General features: G+C 42.0%; 1 protein-coding gene across 4 annotated transcripts in view; it reads right to left on the bottom strand.

Moving 5' to 3' along the window:
* Positions 1–3,456: 3,456 nt before the first annotated feature.
* The window catches only part of PDE1B (phosphodiesterase 1B), a 390,572-nt gene continuing 370,242 nt past the window's right edge, over positions 3,457–23,786 (bottom strand). For 2 of the 4 annotated variants that reach the window (XM_056562773.1, XM_056562775.1), the window contains exons 12-16: positions 13,360–13,441; positions 13,111–13,234; positions 12,672–12,808; positions 11,972–12,040; positions 3,457–10,980 (exon numbers count right to left, since the gene is read on the bottom strand). In XM_056562773.1, the coding sequence (XP_056418748.1) occupies positions 10,961–10,980; positions 11,972–12,040; positions 12,672–12,808; positions 13,111–13,234; positions 13,360–13,441 (432 nt within the window). In that variant the 3' untranslated portion in view covers positions 3,457–10,960. Of the gene's footprint in view, positions 10,981–11,934; positions 12,041–12,671; positions 12,809–13,110; positions 13,235–13,359; positions 13,442–23,786 lie in introns of all 4 variants that reach the window. The other 2 variants (XM_056562774.1, XM_056562777.1) reach the window with 2 other exon arrangements.

A 23,786-nucleotide genomic window follows, 5' to 3' on the forward strand; every position in this document is an offset into this window, starting at 1 on the left:
TGAGCCCTCTACTGAGCCCGCCGAACACTTGACATCCACATATGAGGTATTTCCTTACTCGAGAGAAATTGGGTTACAAATTTAGGGGGGATTTTTCATCTATTACCCCTTGCAAAAATTCAAAAACTGGGTCTACAAGAAGATGCGAGTGTAAAAAATGAAGATTTTGAATTTTCTCCTTCACTTTGCTGCTATTCCTGTGAAACACCTAAAGGGTTTGAATACTTTGAGGGGTGCAGTTTTTATAATGGGGTCATCTATGGGGTATTTTTTAATAAGAAAGCCCTTCAAATCCACTTCAAAACTGAAGTGGTCCCTGAAAAATTCAGATTTTGAAAATTTTGTGGAAAATTGCTGCTGAACTTTGAAGCCCTCTGGTGTCTTCCAAAAGTAAAAACATGTCAACTTTATGATGCAAACATAAAGTAGACATATTGTGTATGTGAATCAATATAACATTTACTTGGAATATCCATTTTCCTTATAAGCAGAGAGCTTCAAAGTAAAAAAAAAAATGCAACATTTTCAATTTTTTCATCCAATTTTTGAATTTTTCACCAAGAAATGATGCAAGTATCGACAAAATGTTACCACTAACATAAAGTAGAATATGTCACGAAAAAAAAAGTTAATAATGCTTAAAGTGACAGTGGTCAGATGTTCAAAAAAATGGCCGGGTCCTTAAGGTATATTTGGGCTGGGCCCTTAAGGGATTAATTAAATCCAACACCTCCCAATCATGGTGCCGGATCTTCGTGCCTTGTCCTAAGAGAAAGCGTACCTACTGTGATTGCCTAGTTTGTGTTCCTGACCTCCTGCTTATGACCTGACCTAGCTCATTTGCCGCCTGCCTCCTGGCCTAGTGCCCATGACCTGACCCTGCTCCTTAGCCACCTGCCCTTATGACCTGTGCTTGTCCTGACTACGTCACTCCATCTGAGCCAAGTTACATCCCAGCAACCTATGTGGACGGATCGTGCCAGGGGTAATGACCTGGGTGCCGCCTGCCGCTGCAAGTCCATCCCGCTTAGACCAGCTGCAGCTTAGACTCCGCTCCCTGATACGGTTCAGCCATTGTCCACACAAGCCAGTGGATCCACTACCCAGCCACTTACAAGATGTTTTCTGTTGTATTTATAGGAGATTTCATTTATTTCTGATTATATGATTATTTTTAACACCACTATGGCACTTAAAGGTGGAATTGTTTAATGCTCAGCCTGCCCATATTATACTGACATGAATCCTATTTGTGAGATATGGACTCTTTGTCTTTGATTATTCTTGAAATGATTCCTGAGACTGTTCCTAACTGCTATCAATGTCTCATAAACCACAAATCCTTTTGGATTTTTAAATAATCTACATTGACCTCTCAGGGTCTTAATAGAATATTGAACATGTTCGCTAATTATTTATTATTTTTATAGCAATGTTTTAATTTTTTTTTATACAGAGTATAAGCATTTATAGTATATTATAATTAGATACATGTACTCAGGGCCGGTTTTAGGCTTAGCGTGGCCCAAAAGTCGTAATAGTGCATTAACCAGATCTGCACATTTTTGGTCACTTCAAATACCATAAAAAAATATCTAAAAAGCAATTAAAAATTCCCATCAAAACAAAAATGGTACCGATAAAAACTACAAATCACAGCCCAAATAATGACCCTCATATATCCCCATATGCAGAAAAATAAAAGAGTTATAGGGATCAGAATAGTATAATTTTATATTTTTGTATAGTTCCCCCACATTAGGTGCAGTATAGTTCCCCCACATTAGGTTGTAGTTCCCCTCCATTAGGTGCAGTATAGTTCCCCCACATTAGGTTGTAGTTCCCCCCCATTAGGTACAGTATATTTCCCCCCCATTAGGTGCAGTATAGTTCCCCCCACATTAGGTGCAATATAGTTCCCCCCATTAGGTGCAGTATAGTTCCCCCCATTAGGTGCAGTATAGTTCCCCCACATTAGGTGCAGTATAGTTCCCCCACATTAGGTGCAGTATATTTCCCCCACATTAGGTGGAGTATAGTTTCCCCCACATTAGGTGCAGTATAGTTCCCCCCACATTAGGTGCAGTATAGTTTCCCACATTAGTTTGTAGTTCCGCCACATTAGCGGCAGTATAGTTCCCCCACATGAGGCGCAGTATAGCTCCCCCCCCCAATTAGGTGCAGTATAGTTCCCCCAAATTAGGTGCAGTATATTTCCCCCACATTAGGTGCAGTAAAGTTCCTCCACATAAGGCACAGCATAGTTCCCCCCATTAGGTGCAGTATAGTTCCCCCATCCACATTAGGCGCAGTATAGTTCCCCCACATTAGGTGCAGTATAGTTCCCCCACATTAGGCGAAGGATAGTTCCCCCACATTAGGTTGGCAGTATAGTTCCCCCCACATTAGGTGCAGTATAGTTCCCCCACATTAGGTGCAGTATAGTTCCCCCATATTAGGCGCAGTATAGTCCCCCCACATTAGGCGCAGTATAGTTCCCCCATATTAGGTGTAGCATAGTTCCCCCACATTAGGCGCAGTATAGTTCCCCCACATTAGGTGTAGTATAGTTCCCCCACATTAGGCGCAGTATAGTCCCCCCACATTAGGCACAGTATAGTTCTCCAACATTAGGTGCAGTATAGTTCCCCCACATTAGGTGCAGTATAGTTCCCCACATTAGGTTGTAGTTCCCCCACATTTGGTGCAGTATAGCTCCCCCACAGACATACAGCCTTCAGCCATATACAGTGTATGGCTGGAGGCTGTATGGCTGTGTACTGCTGCACTTCAGTGCTCCGTCCACCACTCCCCTGGTCGGGGGTCACGATCTACTGCTATGGCCTATAATAGTTGTATTGTTGTATTGTCAGTGAAAGAGTTAATACTTTGCTATTTAAGTCTGTATACTCTCTTTCCTTGCTATGCCTGATGAAACTGCGCAAGAGCAGTGAAACGCGTTGCCTCTTGGACAATAAACCTGTTTTCCCTGATGTGTGCCCTGGTCCTGTCAGCGCTGTAGATCCTGCCTACTCCTTAAAGTTACTATGAAATACTATGAATCCTATTTGGACCTTCCTCAGTCAGGGCCTGATAGGCTTCTGTCCATGCCAACTCATGAGCACCCCATGATTGCTTCTCGGGGGTGCCAATGGCTCGCACCCCTATTCTGTACATTTACAATACTGTGCGAGGACTACCTTTCACTAGCACCATAATTTTGTAAGTCTAAGCCCTTTTCACAGTTGGGCTGGATTCTGGTTTGTTTGTGGTTTGTCTTTCAGAACTACAGAGACCTGGTGACCCATTATTATTTAATGAGAACAATCGGGATGAGGACCTTCATACCTGTCATGGCTTTATTAAGAATTGAAGCTATGATGCTAGTAATTATTACAAAGTAAATGGTTTAATATTGTGAGCCATATTACAGTGTAAAGAAGAGACAACAGACTATATTTCATAGATGCTTTATTAATATTATTATAATAATTAGGAATTAAAGACAGATGTACATTCTAAGGGGTAATATTCCCCCTCTGTTTTTTTTTTTTTTTACATGCGCATAGTTTTAGTCTGACATTGTGTATTTGTGAGTGTTTTTTGCATCAGTTAAAGCAGTGCAAAGGTTTTCAGCAAGATAAAAAAAAAAAATACCTTAAGAGACCTTCCACACTCTGCATTCTGGGTAACACATGTTGTTACCAAGTATCAAACTCAATGAAAGCAGAATTATTCCCATTTCTGGATCATAAGTTGTGCAGAATTAGGGTAGGGTTATTCAGAGGCTTTGGTCATGTGACTGTCATGCAAAGAGTTGCTGACTGCAGTTTGGTGCCATGTGAGACTGTGAAAATCACACGGGAAACACATGACCAAAGTCATCATGTAGCCCTAGCCTGCGTTGACTGCTGTGCAATAACAGTTGGGTGGGATGCTGTATAACCTCTGTACAGTACTGCACTAAGTAGAGGCCAAAGTACAGTTTTACGGCATTCTGTCCCAACATATCTATCTACACCAACAAATCTGTCTACAATTTAAATTGTTCTAAGATCTGAAAACCATATCCTTGACTGATTATCAGTTCTATGTGTAGCATAAACCAATTGGTCAACGAAAATGATGTGAGAAATCATTGCATCCATTGGCAATGCATTTTGTTTATCAGTCTGAGAAATGTTGACATAACTTTTTATGTAGAATATAATTATTCACATTATCCTAGTTCAGCTCAATAAATAATGTATTCTTTTGTTACCATGGGAGTGATCGCTGCTCGTAGACTTGTCACAAGGGGGCGTGGCTGACCCCCGCTGCATGAACACAGCATTTGGAACTAAATGTTCCGAATGCTGGCCAGTGGATTACCCCTTTAAATGTAAGCAGTTTGGAACAACAAGGGATCCTCCTAAAGCTAGCCTCACCCAAATAAGTTATTAAAGTATTGGGGTCTTGGTTAGAGAGGTGACCAAGAGCCCAATAATCACTCTGGCCTAGTTCCAAAGATCCTGTGTGCAGATGGGAGAAATTTCCAGAAAATCATCACTGCAGCACTTTCCGAATGTTTGGTGTATCATACAATTTGTATTAAACAGTGTGCTTTTATCCAAAAACAGTGTCACTCTTGTCCATGGTCTTTAGTACACTGCTCAAAAAAATAAAGGGAACACTTAACACAAGTCAATCACACTTCTGTGAAATCAAACTGTCCACTCAGGAAGCAACACTGATTGACAATCAATTTCACATGCTGTTGTGCAAATGGAATAGGCAACAGATGGAAATTATAGGCAATTAGCAAGACACCCCCAATAAAGGAGCGGTTCTGCAGGTGATGACGACAGGCCACTTTTCAGTTCCTATGCTTCCTGGCTGATGTTTTGGTCACTTTGGTGTTGCTTTCACTCTAGTGGTAGCATGAGACAGAGTCTACAACCCACAAAAGTTGCTCAGGTAGTGCAGCTCATCCAGGATGGCACATCAATGTGAGCTGTGGCAAGAAGGTTTGCTGTGTCTGTCAGCGTAGTGTCCAGTGCATGGAGGCGCTACCAGGAGACAGGCCAGTACATCAGGAGATGTGGAGGAGGGCAACAACCCAGCAGCAGGGCCGCTACTTCCGCCTTTATGCAAGGAGGAGCACTGCCAGAGCCCTGCAAAATGACCTCCAGCAGGCCACAAATGTGCATGTGTCCACTCTAGGGCCCGACGTCCTCAGCTGGGGGTTGTGCTTACAGCCCAACAACGCACAGGACGTTTGGCATTTGCCAGAGAACACCAAGATTAGCAAATTCGCCACTGGCACCCTGTGTTCTTCACAGATGAAAGCAGGTTCACACTGAGCACATGTGAAAGACGTGAGAAAGTCTGGAGACACCGTGGAGAACAATCTGCTGCCTGCAACATCCTCCAGCATGACCGGTTTGGCAGTGGGTCAGTAATGGTGTGCGGTGGCATTTCTTTGGGGGGGGCGCACAGCCCTCCATGAGCTTGACAGAGGTAGCCTGACTGCCATTAGGTACTGAGATGAGATCCTCAGACCCCTTGTGAGACCATATGCTGGTGTGGTTGGCCCTGGGTTCCTCCTACAATGCTAGACCTCAAGTGGCTGAAGTGTGTCAGTAGTTCCTGCAAGATAAAGGCATTGATGCTATGGACTGGCCCGCCTGTTCCCCAGACCTGAATCCGATTGAGCACATCTGGGACATAATGTCTAGCTCCATCCACCAACACCACATTGCACCACAGACTGTCCAGGAGTAGGCAGATGCTTTAGTCCAGGTCTGGGAGGACATCCCTCAGGAGACCATCTTCCACCTCATCAGGAGAATGCCCAGGTGTTGTAGGGAGGTCATACGGGCATGTGGAGGTCACACACACTACTGAGCCTCATTTTGACTTGTTTTAAGGACATAACATCAAAGTTGGATCAGCCTGTAGTGTGGTTTTCCACTTTGATTGAGTGTGACTCCATATCCAGACCTCCATGGGTTGATAAATTTGATTTCCATTGATAATGTTTGTGTGATTTTGTTGTCAGCACATTTAATTATGTAAAGACGAAAGTATTTCATACGATTAGTGCATTCATTCAGATCTAGGTTGTGTTGTCTTAGTGTTCCCTTTATTTTTTTGAGCAGTGTATTACAAAACAGCCCTTTTAAAATGAATACATACAGCCCCTGGACAAGAGAGGTACAATTTCTAGAAATAAGCATTCTTTAATAATCAGCCAATTAGTTTAACGATTGTACATCCCTTAAAGGAGTTATACGGCCAAAGACACGTCACGACACAACCCCTCCATTCATGTCTATGGGAGGGGGCATGATGGACGTCACGCCCCCTCCCATAGACAACAATGGAGGGAAAATGGTGTAATGTCACGAGGGGGCCTGATGTTACGTTCCCAGTCTCGGAAAACTCTTTGTCTTGTTCATAGAATGTGGGTGCTGCTCTTTGGACAGATACCCCTTTAAGCTACCATAAACTTAATTCTAAGAGACATTTATTTGAAAGGAAATTCTCAGCAACACAACACCAGTGGAGGAGCGTGGTTCTGACCAGAGTTTACTGTAAGACTGCATGCCCACTTAATATGAACAGCATATTCCACAAAAGCATCAAATATTATTTAGTTGAATTAAAGGGGTACTCCGGTGAAAACCTTTTTTTCTTTTAAATCAACTGGTGGCAGAAAGTTAAACATATTTGTAAATTACTTCTATTAAAAAATCTTAATCCTTCCTGTACTTATTAGCTGCTGAATACTACAGAGGAAATTCTTTTATTTTTGGAATGCTTTCTGATGACATCACGAGCACAGTTCTCTCTGCTGACGTTATTATAATAATAATAATGCTTTATTTATTGTTGTCCTTAGTGAGATTTGAACCCAAGTGCCCAGCATTGCAAGGCAGCAGTGCTAACCAGTGAGCCACCATGCTGCCCTTAGCATACATCTGCTATGCATGGTTGCTAAAATGGACAGAGATTTCAGGAGAGAGCACTGTGCTCGTGATGTCATCAGTGTTCCAAAAAGAAAGGAATTTCCTCTGTAGCATTCAGCAGCTAATAAGTACTGGAAGGATTAAGATTTTTTAATAGAAGTAAATTACTGATCCAGCATTCATGCTCTTTTTTATCTATTCCCTGTATCGGCAGTTTTCTATAGAAACCTAACATGATGCAGGAAACAGATAAAAGGGACTATTAAATGATTTAAAAAAAAAATGGATTGCACTGTACACACACCTCATTTCATTTTTAGGTTTTCTTTTCTTTTTGTTAAACTTTCTTTAGATTAAGAACTTTGTTCTAAGGCAGGTTGTGCTCTATGTTTTTTATTTAGAAAATGACCAATAACACAGTAAAGTAGTTTTCAACTTGGGTGAGTCATAGAAATTTGTCTCTAACTTGCCCCTGTGGGTGACAGCATCTTCTTCTGCAACTCCACCACTATCCCTTTTGCATTTGTGATCCTTTCAGTGAGTATTGATATGCTAATATCTATCATAGAAAGCTATGATACTGTACCATGTAATGACAATGAACCAGTACGCAATGTAATCCTGCTTCCCGTTCAGAAGTCAAGAGACCAAGTATACAGACATTTTGTGTTCCTGTTCAGTGAACTCAGCATTCAACGCTCAACTGCTTTGTACCATTATCACCAGTTTTTTCTTGATGAAAATGTTTGCACCGCCGATAAGCATGGCATATGGAGCATTACAAAATAAGATTGAAAATAAAGAATGTACCACTCAAGGGCACATCCAAAGCAAAATATTTACAAGTCTCTCCAGAAAATGTAACCCTCTTGTTGCTTGGGTTGCAGCCTCCTCATTTCAAATACACATATGGAAAAGACCATGTTGTGCAATCCAAGGCATTGTTGAAAAAAACAAAAACTATACGGACCATAGACAAATAATGTTACATCTGTATTATACTTTGTGTATTTACTGTAGACAGAGTCATTTAAAATATACATTGCTTAAAAATATAAGATACAATTCTAAAGAACGCTATCCAGAAGTGGTTAGGATTTGTGATGTCATCTGGTTACACACTTCAAATATTTTACTAACTGATCTATCAGGATTGAAGGTGAGTGTCTGTCATAAATTAGAAAAAAATTCTCAATATATATATATATATTTATATAGTGAAAACCTATAAGTGGAAACAATCTTTGCTTGGTAGATTTACTCAAAAGAATTTATAAGGAACTAGATGCTAAATAAATAATAACCTGTCTGGATCTTAAGTAAATAAATATGAATTTTGATCTATATATCCTAAAATATACCTCTGAACTCACACTATTGGATTTTCCATTACATCTGTTTCTTTCTTTAATCCAAACCTCACCACCAAATATCAGGATGTATGGTAGACTGGTCCAGAGTTAAGGCAGACTTTGACAATTTACCTCTTGAATCATGTGTTATATGTGTGCATATTTAATACTATCTCCCAGATCCACATTCCTGCCATAAACATAATATGGGAGTTATGTGAACAGAGGAAACTGTAAATACTAAACATGAAAAAAGAAAGAAGGAAGACGTAACAGTTATAAGAAACTTGATCAAATCATTGCTATTGATCGATATGGAAGATGGAAGCCACAGCAGGATGGTACATGGGTGGATGCCTAATGGTCTTACATATAGTCGAAGGGAACAAAAGTGCTCACAAGATGACTACAAAGAGAGAGGAAGGATATCTGTAAGATAGGGATATCCACTAGTATGAAGTTATAGTGTAATAAATACAGACCATATTCCATGAAGGACTACTAATACTTCATTAGAGAGAATGAGAAAACCTTTCTATCTCCATACACAAGAGGTCACCACTTACCTATTCCATAGCAACTCTTTCCATAGATCGTTTTCTTTAAGCATTATTTATCCAGTTTCCTTTTAACTTCAGAAATCTTGATGCTACCTAAAGACATCTATAGAAATCTTGCAGTTGTCATGCTATGAGTTAAAGGTCTGTCTACCCTGTTCTGCTTTATCTATCAACTTCCATATTGCAGCATTTTAAAGTAAATGACTTTTATCTATATCATTTACCTGTTAATATTCATACTTGCTTCACTAAATAACTGTTACCTCCTATGTCATCTGATATAGGACATTGTCTTGGTCATACATACATCATCTCCAGCTCTCGGAAGCTCTTATAGGGGTAGTCCTATCTTGGATATCACAATAAAATGTTATATTCTTGTTAATATATGGATAAACATAATAAAGTGAATATGATTTGTCCAGTGAAATGTTAATGTGATGTAATGTGATGGATGTACTATCAAACAACTATGAGTGTGTGTCAATTCTATATCATTCAATGTACCTGGACAATTTGTTGTACGACCGTGACAAACTCCTTAAACTCTTTAACCTGAGATGTGAATTATAAGCAAAAGTGAAACCATGAAATGAAACTTTTTTTTTATAGAAAAGAGAAATGACAAGTCATTATTACCAAGGATACAGCAAGTGTTCAGGGGTCTTGACCGTTTCCGGTTAAATATGTAATGGAAAGATTGCTATGTCCATATCGGAGGTTTAGAAAGACGGATGAGTAGATGAGGAGTCAGAGACTAGGTACAAAACACTGCAAAACAAGGCACAAAACAAAACATCCAAATCCATGACACAGCTTGGACAGGACAAACAAGAAACTCTCGATATTCTGCCACAGGGAATGGTCACACAATGATGTACAGGAGCTTGGCATGGGAAGTAATGTCAATGTATCGTTCGGCGGTGCTCTGCAGACTCATGGAACAGTTTGCAGAGAACCCCCGTTCCTCACATAAGACTTTGGGTCCTCCTGCTTGGTGGGTCTTAGAGAAAGTATCAGGATTACAGCCAGAAAGAATATGAGCCGTGATGTTTCTTACCGAGGTATAATCTATACACACTGTGCTAGGTGTTGATGGGTAAAGCAGCAAATACTAAATGAATAATCCAATAGATAAGCATTTTTCTAAATAATCTACTGTAATTACTAACATGCTTTGGTCCCATTTGTTTTCCTAGATAACGATGACGTGAAAAGGGGAGATTCCATGATCTGATGGTGTAAATCTCTGTCTCACATTCCACTGGATGACTCTTTGCCTTGTACCAGGTGCTTATTGCTCAGAATCAGTAACTCTCAAACCATTCACAGACAGGTAAACATGATCTGATAGACAGATTTCCATGCCTAAGAACTGATTACACATGCATTATGGTTGGGTAGCAATTGATTTAAAGAGCACTATTCTGTCAGAGTTCTGGATACTTGGAACTCACTTATTTGGTGGGTACTGTTCATAGTTTTTGATATTGCATTTTCTTAAGTTATAATACATCAGATAGTCCAACACCATCTTCTTTGAACTATCTTCAGATGAGATGAAGGAACATATTTCCATTTTGTTTCTTTTTGTCACTGTGCATATATGAACGTTTTTTTTTGTTTTTTTGTTTTTTTTGCATCACTCTGGATAATGAGAACTAAGTCATGCAGAGCCTTGAAAGATTTGTGGGAGGCAATATATATATATATATATATATATATATATATATATATATATATATTGTAGATGTACATTGCTGACAGCAAAATAAAAGGAGTGCTTTACTCTATGAGAAACGGAAAAGAAAAAAGTCTGCTCTGTTTTACAAAGCAAAGGCAGTTCCGTATGGTAGTACCTAAATGATCCACAAATAAAGAGACAGACCCACATAGCAGAGACAGGCGGACAGAGAGAAAGAGCTGTGCAATGATCTGTGGGTCACCCACACAGTGTCACAGACGGTGGGATTCTGAGGGTTCAAGTTCCCTGAATACCAGATGTTCTGTGCGTGCCAAGTGACCTGCGGCTTCAGATCCAATCTCTGTATTCCCTGTGTCCTTTTCCTTCTGTATTGCAGGGAGGGGAGCTAGACCTCTATTTGGATGGAGTAGTACCTAGGCAATAAGAAAAAATAATATGTCATAAAAAAATTAAACGGTGTACAGAACATTTATTCCGTATTTACACTAGGTACTTAAATAGGGGTCTATAAGTCTATAGTGAAATAAAAAAAACATATCCTCTACAACAAATTTCAGTTAGCAGTGGTTTTGTGGGTTTTTTGGGTCTGTGCTTTCTTTCTTTCTTTCTTTTTTTAATTACCAACAAGCTCTAGATATGCCATTTTCTGGAATTTTCTTTGTACCATAGGCTCCTCTATAGCATTTGGAAAATTATGTGTAAAAATTATGCTAAATAAAAAACAATACAAAAATGCTGCACAAAGACTTTAAAAAAAATCTGTAAATGTAAAACAACAGTGTGTGAAGAATCCATTAGAGAGCATTGTGTCCAATGTAATGAATATATATATACATATATATATATATATATATATATATATATATATATATACACACACAACTCATTGTAATGAGTATATAATACCAATGGAAGAAGTAAGAAGAGACTTGCTTATGTTATTATAGAAGTCATAGTGACTAAACAAGCATGCATTAAAATAGAGTTTTACAGAAGACCATCTCTACTACCCAGGGCTACACATAAAGGCTACACTGGGAACTGGATATTTAAAACTGGACGGATGAAAACTGGAAAAATAATTTGTGGTCTATTGCACTAGCAATTCTTACTCCTCAGTTGATCCATTTTCACTGTATTTTTCAGACAACATGTCAAGAGTGCATTATGTGCGGGGTCCTATTACATTCAACCTTTATAAGTAATAGCAGATGTGCACAGATTATAATCTCCAGGTCTCAGAGCTATAAACCCAAAGTGAAGCCAGGTTCATCCTGTGAACAGCCATGCACAGGGTAATATAATCCATGGCTGTGAACGGCCCTAATGGTTCTTCCTGTCCTAAACCCCTCTCTCTACATCCCTACCTGGTCTTCAGGGAAACTGTGCACTAGTCCAGGTTACCATTTTCCTCTGTGCTATGCTCTTCCTCACAGGGTGAAAGCTCATCCACAGATGTTTGGTTTGTGATTCCTGGAAATGGAATAATTAGACATATATTATAATATGTTTTTCCTTCATATAAAGAATAACCAACAACATTATGTGTACATGTATTCACAATGACATGTCTGTGTATAAATGCATCTGAATTCACACAGATTTTTTGATTCTGATGACCTACTAGATTCATTAAAACTAAAAAACATTACAATGAATGTGATGAATAAAAGCAGTAGCTGGATTGGTTTCTCTTGGCAAATGGTCCTCTTTTCTTGCGTGCTAGTTTTAATAAATCTTTTTCACCAGGTTTTCTGAATAATAATATATGGTGCACATATAGATCTAATGATATTTGTATACCCAGGACTGTTAATATAACAAGGGGTATAGTTAAGGGATGTGGTAGAAATAAAGTCAACTGGGGAAACACCACACAACTGCTGCTAATGTGTTGATGCCAGATACTACAGGAAACCTTCAGAGGTCACACCTCAACCAGTCAGAGCTGTTCTGGTCCCATTAAGGTGACCTACCCAATATTAGGCGGGTGACTTTAATATCTGATGGCTGTTATGGTTTATATGTAGCCTGCAGTGGACAAGTTCTTAGCCTATTTATAATAAAAATACCATTTTACCTTCTAAATGAATAGATTACTCACCACTTGCTGCTCGCTCTTTCCACTTCTGCTTGTTCTCCTGGATGTACTTGGTCCAAGTTGACCGGAAACTGTTCAGGTCAGCATTAATGTCTCCTAGCTCAGACTGTTCATCCAAGGATGGCTGCCTCCACTGAGAGCTATGAGTTGGAAATAATTAAATGACAACGTTTATTTATTGGAACTAATCTCAACAATATTTGCCTATGACTTGACGTCAACTGGCTATTGGACTTTGTGGCTGTGTTCACACATTGCAATATTTTGCTATAGTGATTGCACAAATTATGGTAAAAGCACATTATGGTAAAAACAACACAGCACAAACGTGACAAAAAGGCAACACGAGCATACAGCTTAACAAGAGAAACTCCAGGATCACAGGGTTACCCAAAAAAAGACACTCCCATTAGTAATTCTATTTCCTTTTGACTTCACACACCTGGACTGGTTGACAGGAGGTGCCGGTTTGGTTTTGCTTCCTTCTTCTACCAATGGAAGAACAATCTTCTCAGCCACATCAGTCAGCACTGAAAATGTTGGGTCAACAATAAACTCAATGAATCCTGTAAGAGAAGAGATCAGTCACTGCAACAATGCAATAAATTGAGTCACAAAACCAGGTCAGAGGTCACATGTGATCTCAAGTACCATTGATCTTTTTCTGCAGGTAAGATGCAAACTAAAATACCTATCTGGGATTGAGCTACCAAAGTGGATTTGCGGTCACAAAGTGGAGAAAACGGCAGCCCCATTTCAGCTTCTTTGTCGCCCTACAAAAAAACAGACAAAATCACTACAGTGTACAGGTAGGTATTGGACAGTATTAAAGAGGCTATTATAAAGCAAGTTGTAACATTAGAAACAAGCAAATCCATGGAGTGATGCCAAGGTAGAAAATACAAGAGTTTTAAAGTGGAAAACATACGTAAAAATCATCTAACAAGAACCTACAAATATAAAATACAGTTGGCAGCATGACAAAGATATTTTGCTATACCTTCAATTGTACGCAGGTTTTGGTGTGATAGCATGGAAGCTACAGGTTGCTATAAGTACTATTCTCTTAAGCATATGTGTGATTTTTGCCAACAGTGTTCCCTGTCTCTACTCCACTCTTGACTTAAAGGACAACTGCAGCGGGATGACACTTATCTCCTATCCACAGGATAGGGGATAAGTGTTTGATTGCGGGGGGGGGGGGGGGGGGGGGGGGGGCGACCGCTGGGACCCCCTGTGATCTCCTGTACGGGGCGCCGCCATTAGCGCTCATGGTGAGCGCTAAGGCATGTAGCATCAACCTAGACGCCCCGTCTCCTCCCCGTGCCCCATACAGTTCTATGGGGGAGGCGGGGAGGCACGAACGCTGCCTCCCTGCCTCTCCCATAGAGATGTATGGAGGAGGCGTGCTGGCTGCAATGTCATGCTGTGGCCGGCACGCCCCCTGCACGGGAAACAGCCGCGGCCCCGTACAGGAGATCACAGGGGGTCCCAGTGGTCAGACCCCCCCCCCCCCCCCCCGCGATCAAACACTTATCCACTATCCTGTGGATAGGGGATAAGTGTTAATCACACTGCAGATGTCCTTTAAAGGGGGATTTCCAGCTAAATAATATTGATGATCTATCCACAGAACAGGCCATTGTTAGTTGATCAGCGGGGTGCTAACACCTGGTTGTTTTGTGACCACACTACACAGAGAAGGGGCTCAGAAGCTGGCTGCATATTCTGTGTAGTGACAGAGGCACATTACTGCAGCCTTAGCTTCTATTCAGTTCAATAGGAGCTGAGGCTGCAGTAACATGGCGCCGCCACTACACAGAGTATAGATTCTCTCCCAATCCAGTGCCAGTGCTCCAGTTTACTCTGGTAATTTTGCTTACCCACCCTGAATATATGCTCTTCAGCTCTGCTGGTGATGTTCCAACACACTGCAGCCAATCACTAAGCAAACCAATGTAAGCAAACAGAGGGACTGTGGTGGACTGAAGCAATGGTGTTGTACCATGTGGGTGAGTATGATCAATTCTATTTCTTTACAAAGTAGCACACTGGCTGGCTGTCAATGGCAGGGCATGTAATGGGTGCCCTGACACCAAGTTTCCTTCTGCTAAGCATCTGGAAATGGTTCAGGCAGAGACAGGGGTGTGCCACCTGTGTCTGGATGGTGGACAAGGAAACTGTGGAAGCTGCTCAAGCTTGTTGGTGGATCAAAAAATTCTCTCCACTTGTGGGCTGGCTGGCCCACCCAGAGCATGGTCACCTTGTGTGCGTTCCCTCGCGTAACCACTGCTCCCAACACCTCCCAACAGTTTGGTCAAAATGGTCTAGATTGTGGACAATTCATTTAAACAACCATGATGCATTAGTGTAATGATATACCCCTTCTCAACTGTCAACTTGGCAAAATATCATCAAATGCATCATAGAGGCATGTCTAGTAGTCAATGATCTCTCACTAAGAGGTACACTACCCAAAAGTAGCCTCTGACAACCTTTGTATAGGACAGTGGAGGAAGAACATTTTATGCCCTCTTATGGTAAGACCCAGTGTCTAACTGTATACTGGGTTGTGCAGCAATCCAACATTTCTATCTGGGTGTTTTATTATTTAAAATTTTTATGTAAACCTCCCCTTAAAAAGCGAAGAAATCTGCCACTGCCACTTTGTTCTACCAACAGGGAAAGGTTGAGGTCTCAATGGTAGGACCCCCACTGAATGAAAACTGATGGCATAAATTGTATATAAACTTTATTTTCTGGACTTTAAATCAGTTGTTATGTGGACAACTGTAGCTACTTTCTGCTAGAAATCATTATTACTTTCTGAGGTACAGGTTTTTTTTTAATCAGATATTTTCCATTAACATTTTCCAGATTTTAACAGATATACAGAAAAATATTAACAACCCCTTCCCAAAACCCACTTGCTAATAAAGAAAAGGAAAACATCAGTAGACTATATAGGTTTTTCCCGGCAGAAAGTAGAAAAGTAGAAAGTAGAAAGCCACACAGTAAAAATATACAGCATATCAGCCCTACTCTACTCCACCCTGTCTTTAGGAAGAAGACATTGAGCAAAGCCCTGCACAGAAAAGAGGAAATGTCCGTAGCTTAGGGAACACCCCCCACATCATCTCATGTCAATCTAGAGAAATATGATTGAAAGCTTATGACTGTGAGCCTCTGATGTAGTATGTACTATACCACGGGGCCCATACAGAGCTGAATTTATACAACACTTTACCCTTTTTGTAAACCCCTCTTTAAAGTTTTCTTGCCAAATAAAAAGTGTTAGGACTCCCACCTTGGTCCAACTGGCTTCTTGCTACAACGAATAAGGCCCAAGATGCAACATTTAGATGCATGATTAAGCTGCATGTCATAGATCCTTCATATAATATCTAATACCTTCTGCAAAAAGAAAAGAAGCAGAGGGCAATTCCAGACCATATGCAGTAGAGTAGCATCAACCTGTCCAAACCTAGGGCATGGGAAATCAGAGTACATGTCAAGCCTTAGCTGTAAGAATGCGGTTCTATACACTATATGGAGTAGGAACAATTGCAACAACCAGCAAGCCTCGGAAAGGAGTAGCAAGGGGGTATAAGATAAAGTCATTACTTCACTTCCTACTTTACAGACTAAAAAGGTAATTTGAGTCTTGACCAGATACCTTGTGAAGAGAGCCAATTTCCAGAATGTGTAAAGGGATCAGGGCCCCAATAGAGACCCCCCACACTGTTTTACCACTCTGCAGTGTCTGCAGTCTTATTCGAGGCCGTTCGCCCCCCCCCACACACACACACACACCAGTTGTAAGAAAAGGTGATGTGGTCTAGTGAAGTGGGATATTGCAACTCAGACAGGGTCTGGGTCAGATGTACAGAAGCTGAGGCATAAGCATCGTTTTATTTAGATTAGCCCGTCCCACCACCAACAAAGGCAACTTAAACCAGGCAGATACGGCTAGCTAGTTGGCCCAGTGATGCGTCTTATTACTGATTTTGATTTCTATTCTGGCATGCTTATTAACTGGGATAAATGAGCTCTTATGCCCCTTGACTTCTCCCTCCCTTAACACATGTGCAGGAGTTTCAGATACAGGTGGTCTCTCTCTTCTGCCTGGGTATCCAGGTTACCCTGGCTGTACTTGACTATGTTTCTCGTAAACATAGCAATGAGCACTCTTATCTAGCAAGGGCAAAGGTTACGAGAAACATAGTCAAGTACAGCCAGGGTAACCTGGATACCCAGGCAGAAGAGAGAGACCACCTGTATCTGAAACTCCTGCACATGTTTTAAGGGAGGGAGAAGTCAAGGGGCATAAGAGCTCATTTATCCCAGTTAATAAGCATGCCAGAATAGAAATCAAAATCAGTAATAAGACGCATCACTGGGCCAACTAGCTAGCCGTATCTCCTAAGAACAGCAACACTTTGTCTGCATGAAGTGCCACCCTTTCCTCCAACCCATCATACCTAAACACCACCAGGGAAGAGGAGGAACGAATCGGTGTGGCCAACAGTGGCCAGGATAAAGAGCAATGGGACAAAGGACACCCCTGACAGGTACCACACTGGAGATAAAATATGTTAAAGAGCACCTGTCACCAAACTAAACTTTTAATATATTGTTTCTTATGTTATTATAAGGCTCTATGCAATTTACTTGCTGTTAAAATTCTCAACCTTTATATGTTTTAATGTGATTGAATAAACGACTACTAGGTGGCTCTGTTCTGTTTCCTGCCACAAGTCAAACAGTTAGTTTTGTCTCCTCCCGGCCTAGCAGGAGACCAAGCTCAGTAAGTGCGTGCGTGACATGGCAAGGTACAGCTCTCGCAGGCTTCAGTGATGTTGTGCCTGCTGGAGAACGCCCACTTAATCCTGCCAGGAGCTCACACAATGTGAGCAAGGGGAAAGGTATGAGACAGAGCATTTTAAAGCTGGGAAAAAAATCTAAAGGGCAGGAGGGGTGTTAGGAGTAGTTAGGGAATATAATGTGAGTTAGTTTAGAAAATATGGTTTGATGACAGGTACTCTTCAAACCCCTTAAGGACCAAGGGCGTACAGGTACACCTTTGCTCCCTGGTACTTAAGGACCAAGGGCGTAGCTGTACGCCTGTGGGAATTTCGGTCCCTGCCGCGTGCCGGGCGGGGACCGGACCGGGGTGACTGCTGATATCGATCAGCAGGCACCCCGCGCCAATGCCCAGGGGGGGTCATCAGACCCCCCCCCCCCCCATGTAGGCGATCACCGAAAATCGCAAGTGAATTCACATTTGCGATTTTCGGCTATTCCGGTGATGCGGGTCACGTGTGACCCGCTGACCCGGAGATACAAGGTGATCGGGGGTGTAGGATACACCCCCTATCACCCTCTGTATCTATGGGGAGGTGGCGATTTCGTCACCCCCCCCAGGATCGCTGCTATTGGCCCCTTCTCGCGGCTCTGCTTGCTCCCTGAGTTCATTCAGCGGCCAGAGCTGCGGAAGGAGCCAGGGAAACCCCCTCTGTGAAGATCGGAGCCCCTCACAGAGGAAGACCCCCCTTAGAGCAGGGAGAGAGTAGGACAGGTAGGGTTAACCAGTAAAGTAAAAAAAAAGTGTAAAAAAAGTTACAAATTTTTCCCCCCCGACCCCCTAATAGGACCTAAAGGGTCCACCACAATTTTTGTGGCCCTATTAGGGATTCAGGGCGCTGCATTTGGCCACACACTACATACTCACCCCCCCCCCACACACACACCCACCACCCCCGCCACCAACCCCCCCACCACCGTAGAAAAAAGGCGATGGCTCGCCAGGCATTTTCGGCAGCGGAGGCATACGCTTTTCTTGCCTCAGACTCCGAATCTGTCAGTGAGGACGATGAAGATCGTACATTCCTGTGTTCTTCCTCGTCCTCCTCATCATCTAGTACTGATGATGAGTCACCTATACGGCGGCAGAGACGCCGCCAGGCGAGGCCATGCACCCCCCATGATAGTCGCCGGCACTAGTGCGAGTGGTGATGCTGCTCGTACTAGGAGTCCGACCCCCCCAGACAGGTTTACCGGAGCCCCCTTCCGGTGAACCTGTCTGGAGACCCCCAGAGGCTTATCAGCCATTGGTTCCGGAGTTTGTTGGCGACTCCGGAATCCGGATTGACAATTCTAGATTCACTGAAATTTACTATTTCAGTTATTTTTTTCAGTTTTATCAATCCCATGGTGGAGCAGACGAATCTGTATGCCAGGCAGTTCATCGCCCACCACCCTGATTCTGTTTTGGCCAGGCCCAATGAATGGTACGCCATTGATGCAGCAGAGATGACGACATTTTGAGGCCTCTTGCTGCATATGGGCCTGGTCAAAAAACCACGTGTCAGACAGTACTGGAGCGGGGACATCCTCTACCAGACCCCGTTTTACAGTATGGTCATGGCACGGAGGCGGTTCGACGCCATTCGGAAATGCCTCCATTATGCAGATAATGAGGCATGTCCACCCCGAGGTGATCCCACCTATGACCGGCTTTACAAAGTGAGGCCGGTCATCGATCACTTTGGGGCCAAATTTTTGGAGGCCTACGTACCCCTCAGGGAGCTCTCGGTTGATGAGTCTCTTATCAGTTTTAAGGGGAGACTCATCTTCCGCCAGTATATTCCCTCGAAGCGGGCTCGGTATGGCGTGAAGCTCTATAAACTTTGTGAGAGTACCTCCGGGTACACTCTCAAGTTTAGAGTGTATGAGGGACGAGATTTCCGTATTGAACCCCCAGATTGTTCCCCCACTCTGGGTGTTAGCGGGAAAATAGTTTGGGAGCTTGTGCACCCTTTGCTGGATAAGGGTTACCACGTGTACGTGGACAACTTTTATACCAGCATCCCTCTGTTCACATCCCTTGCCGCCAGATCCACGTCCGCTTGTTGGACCGTGCGGAAAAACCAGAGAGGCCTCCCTCTAAATTTTCTGCAGACACCTATGCCTAAGGGTGAGTCCTGTGCCCTTACCCATGAAAACCTGTTGCTGGTCAGGTGTAAGGATAAGAGGGATGTCCTTATGCTGACCACTATTCATGGTAACGGCAGCTCACCTGTCCCTGTGCGAGGTACCACAACATCGGTCCTCAAGCCCGATTGTATTCTGGACTACAATCGGTATATGGGGGGAGTTGATCTTTCTGATCAAGTCCTCAAGCCATACATGGCCATGCGGAAAACACTGGTATGGTACAAACAAAGTTGCGGTCTACTTGGTACAGGTTGCCATGTACAACGCTTTTGTACTGTCCCAGTACGCTGGCAACACAGGGACATTCCTCTAGTTCCAAGAAGAAGTCCTAAAGGTCCTGATCTTTGGTGACCGGGAAAGAGCAGGCCGGACTTCCCAAGGAACTGAAGTTATAGGTGCCAGGATCGTCCCAGGCCAACACTTTCCAGGTGAAGTCCCCCACACTGGAAAGAAGAGACAATCCCAGAAAAAATGCAGAGTGTGTAACAGGAGGGGGATTCGGAAGAACACCACCACTCAATATGACACTTGCCCCGATCATCCGGGCCTCTGCATTAAAAACTGCTTCAGGGATTATCACACTTCCATTCAGTACTTAATTTTCCCTTTTCATTTTAATTTTCCATAATTTGACCCCAATGTACCAAGTCCAGAGTACATTCCAAATTTTAACACCATAAAACCACTAAATTGCCCAAAAAAAACTCATCTAAAAAAAAAACTGATAAGACCTCTGGGGGTATTTTTTTCTCTGGGTCATGGGTCACTGAGTCACTATCATCGGGGACTTTTTTTGTTGCCTCAAATGCGCAGCGTTCTCTCTCCACCTGAGCGGGGTGCGCATTTGAGGCAACAGGTTAGGGACAGCCACACACGTCACATTCCGAGAATGATGATTCAGAGCATAGGGTTTGGGGCGGGCATATTTTTTAGTTTTGGTTATGCTCTGGGTCCTCATTCTGGGAACATAACCTGTTTTATAATTTTATGTCCCACTGTACCCCATTTTAGTTATTTAGTGTACCCCAGTTATTTAGCCCATGTAATGCCCCTTGAGGGGGGGTCCCACTGTTCTGGCCCCATAGGCCGCAACGCAGAAGCTCAAGGCCCCTGAGTGCGACCTGCTCCTCTGAGACCAGTGTGCAAGCTGTTTACGCCCAGACTTGAGGTATGTCCTTACTCCAATGAAATGTATTTACAAACTTACGGTGACATTTTCTCCTTTTACCACTTGTGAAAATGAAACATTTGGGGTAACCCCAGCATTTTAGGGTAAAAAAAATCCAATTTTTAATTTTCACATCCCACTTCATGAATATTTATCAAACACCTGTGGGGTGTTAAGACTCACTGTAATCCTTGTAATGTTCCTTGAGGGATGTCGTTTCCGAAATAGTATGCCATGTGTTTTTTTTTTTGCTGTCCTGGCACCATAGGGGCTTCCTAAATGCGACATGCCCCCAGAGCTAAATTTGCTCTCAAAAAGCCAAATATGACTCCTTCTCTTCTGAGCATTGTAGTTTGCCCGTAGTGCACTTCAGGTCAACTTATGGGGTACCTCCATACTCAGAAGAGATGGGGGATACAAATTTTGATGGGTATTTTCTTCTATTAACCCTTGCAAAATTGTGAAATTTGGGGGGGAAACACATTTTAGTGAAAAAAAATTTTTTTTTTACATATGCAAAAGTCGTGAAACCCCTGTGGGGTATTAAGGCTCACTTTATTCCTTGTTATGTTCCTCAAGGGGTCTAGTTTCCAAAATGGTATGCTATGTGTTTTTTTTTTTTGCTGTTCTGGCACCATAGTAGGGGCTTACTAAATGTGACATGCCCCCCGAGCAAAATTTGCTCTCAAAAAGCCAAATATGACTCCATCTCTTCTGAGCATTGTAGTTCGCACGTAGTGCACTTCAGGTCAACTTACGGGGTACCTCCATACTCAGAAGAGATGGGGGATACAAATTTTGATGGGTATTTTCTGGTATTAACCTTGCAAAAATTTGAAATTTGGGGGGAAACACATTTTAGTGAAAAAAATTTTTTTTTTACATATGCAAAAGTCGTGAAACCCCTGTGGGGTATTAAGGCTCACTTTATTCCTCGTTACGTTCCTCAAGGGGTCTAGTTTCCAAAATGGTATGCCATGTGTTTTTTTTTTTTTTTGCTGTTCTGGCACCATAGGGGCTTCCTAAATGCAACATACCCCCCAAAAACCATTTCAGAAAAACGTACTCTCCAAAATCCCCTTGTCGCTCCTTAACTTCTGAGCCCTCTACTGCACCCGCCGAACAATTTACATAGACATATGAGGTATGTGCTTACTCGAGAGAAATTGGGTTACACATACAAGTATAAATTGCTGCTGAACTTTGAAGCCCTCTGGTGTCTTCCAAAAGTAAAAACTTGTCAATTTTATGATGCAAACATAAAGTAGACATATTGGAAATGTGAATAAAAAAAAATTTTGGGAATATCCCTTTTCCTTACAAGCAGAGAGCTTCAAAGTTAGAAAAATGCTAAATTTTCTTTTTTTTCATCAAATTTTGGGATTTTTCACCAAGAAAGGATGCAAGTTACCACAAAAATTTACCCCCATGTTAAAGTAGAATATGTCACGAAAAAACTATCTCGGAATCAGAATGATAAGTAAAAGCATTCTAGAATTATTAATGTTTAAATTGACAGTGGTCAGTTGTTTAAAAAACGCTATGGTCCTAAGGTGTAAAATGGCCTGGTCCTTAAGGTTAAAGAGTAACCCAATTAACCCTCACCCTAGCCTCTAGGTCCCTATACAGGAGGCAAAAAAATGCCATAAAATAGGGACCAAATTCAAAGCGGGCCATTATTATCCTTAAATAATTCCACTCAATGCTGTCAAAAACTTTGAGAGTGTAAAGAGAAAAAATAGACCTGCATCCTCCTGTGACATCTGGAGATTAAACACAGAATAGGTTGAGTGCAGGGAGCGGTAGCAGTCCAGCAGCCCAGATGAGAAAGGGGAGCCAAGCACACTGCTCCACATGGCAGCAGAATGTCATCAGAGAGAAGGCATGAGCAGTATGGCCCTGCAGAGCTCTGGTCCAACACTCTCCGATAGACTGACAGGCAGGGAGGGAAAGCACAAAGTCCAACTTATGTGGTGCACCCTGCTTGCACATGTAGAGAGAGAACTTGTAGAGGAAACTGGTGGGCAGAGGAGAGCCCGGAGCACACTCCACTCCGGGCAGGAAGCCCGGCAATATCAGTCCTAAAATGATCCTGAGCAGACAGGGAGTCCAGCAAGCCCACTAGGTAGCAGGCAGGATGGCGGAACTGTGAAAACAATAACATGCAGGAGTTCTGGAGCTGACTTAGGCACGTCCGCTCAGGCTGTCATGCAGACCATACCCCCCCTGTGACATACTTAATACATCGTCAATGAGGAACAATTTTCTGGATGTAAAGCTTGAACCAATTAGTCAAATGTGGTTAATGGTTTCAGTTTTTAGAATGGTAGAAATAGCAGCTTGAAAAGAACAGTTTGTATGTTTATGACTTGTTAAGCATTAGCTTCATAAGTACACTGACATTTGTCATCTGCAATTACAACATGTTCAGATTTATATTTTTAATTTAAAATTAAAATGCCTGAACAGTAGTTTAATATGTGGTAATAACCTCCACAAAGCTCAGAATGTGTATATTATTAGGCTCATAAAGTAAATTGATGTATTATAATTATTTCTAAGGTTACGCAATATGTTGAAAAGAAACAATTAGAATAACACAAAATCAGATCTACCTAATAAATCAAAGTGTTGTTCAAAGCAAATTACAAATGAACTGTTGTTTGATAACAGATTCACCTGCTTATTATACAGAATAAAAGGATAGAAAAACACTCATCTACAGTAACCAGAACACAGATAATGAAATCTACTAAGCAGAAAAGCAGTGTGACTAAGATGTTCTCTAATTTTGGCCACTAAATATTGGTATACATGTGCAGAATACCAGCTATGCCTTGAGGTAATATACAAAACAAAAGCATACAAGAATGTCCTTTAAGGGGCCCCCAGACATCTTATTCCCTATCCAAACGATAGGGGACAAGATGTCTGATCGAGGGGCTCCTGTCGCT

This window comes from Hyla sarda, chromosome 2 (assembly GCF_029499605.1).
Source record: "Hyla sarda isolate aHylSar1 chromosome 2, aHylSar1.hap1, whole genome shotgun sequence".
NCBI classification, from domain to species: domain Eukaryota; kingdom Metazoa; phylum Chordata; class Amphibia; order Anura; family Hylidae; genus Hyla; species Hyla sarda.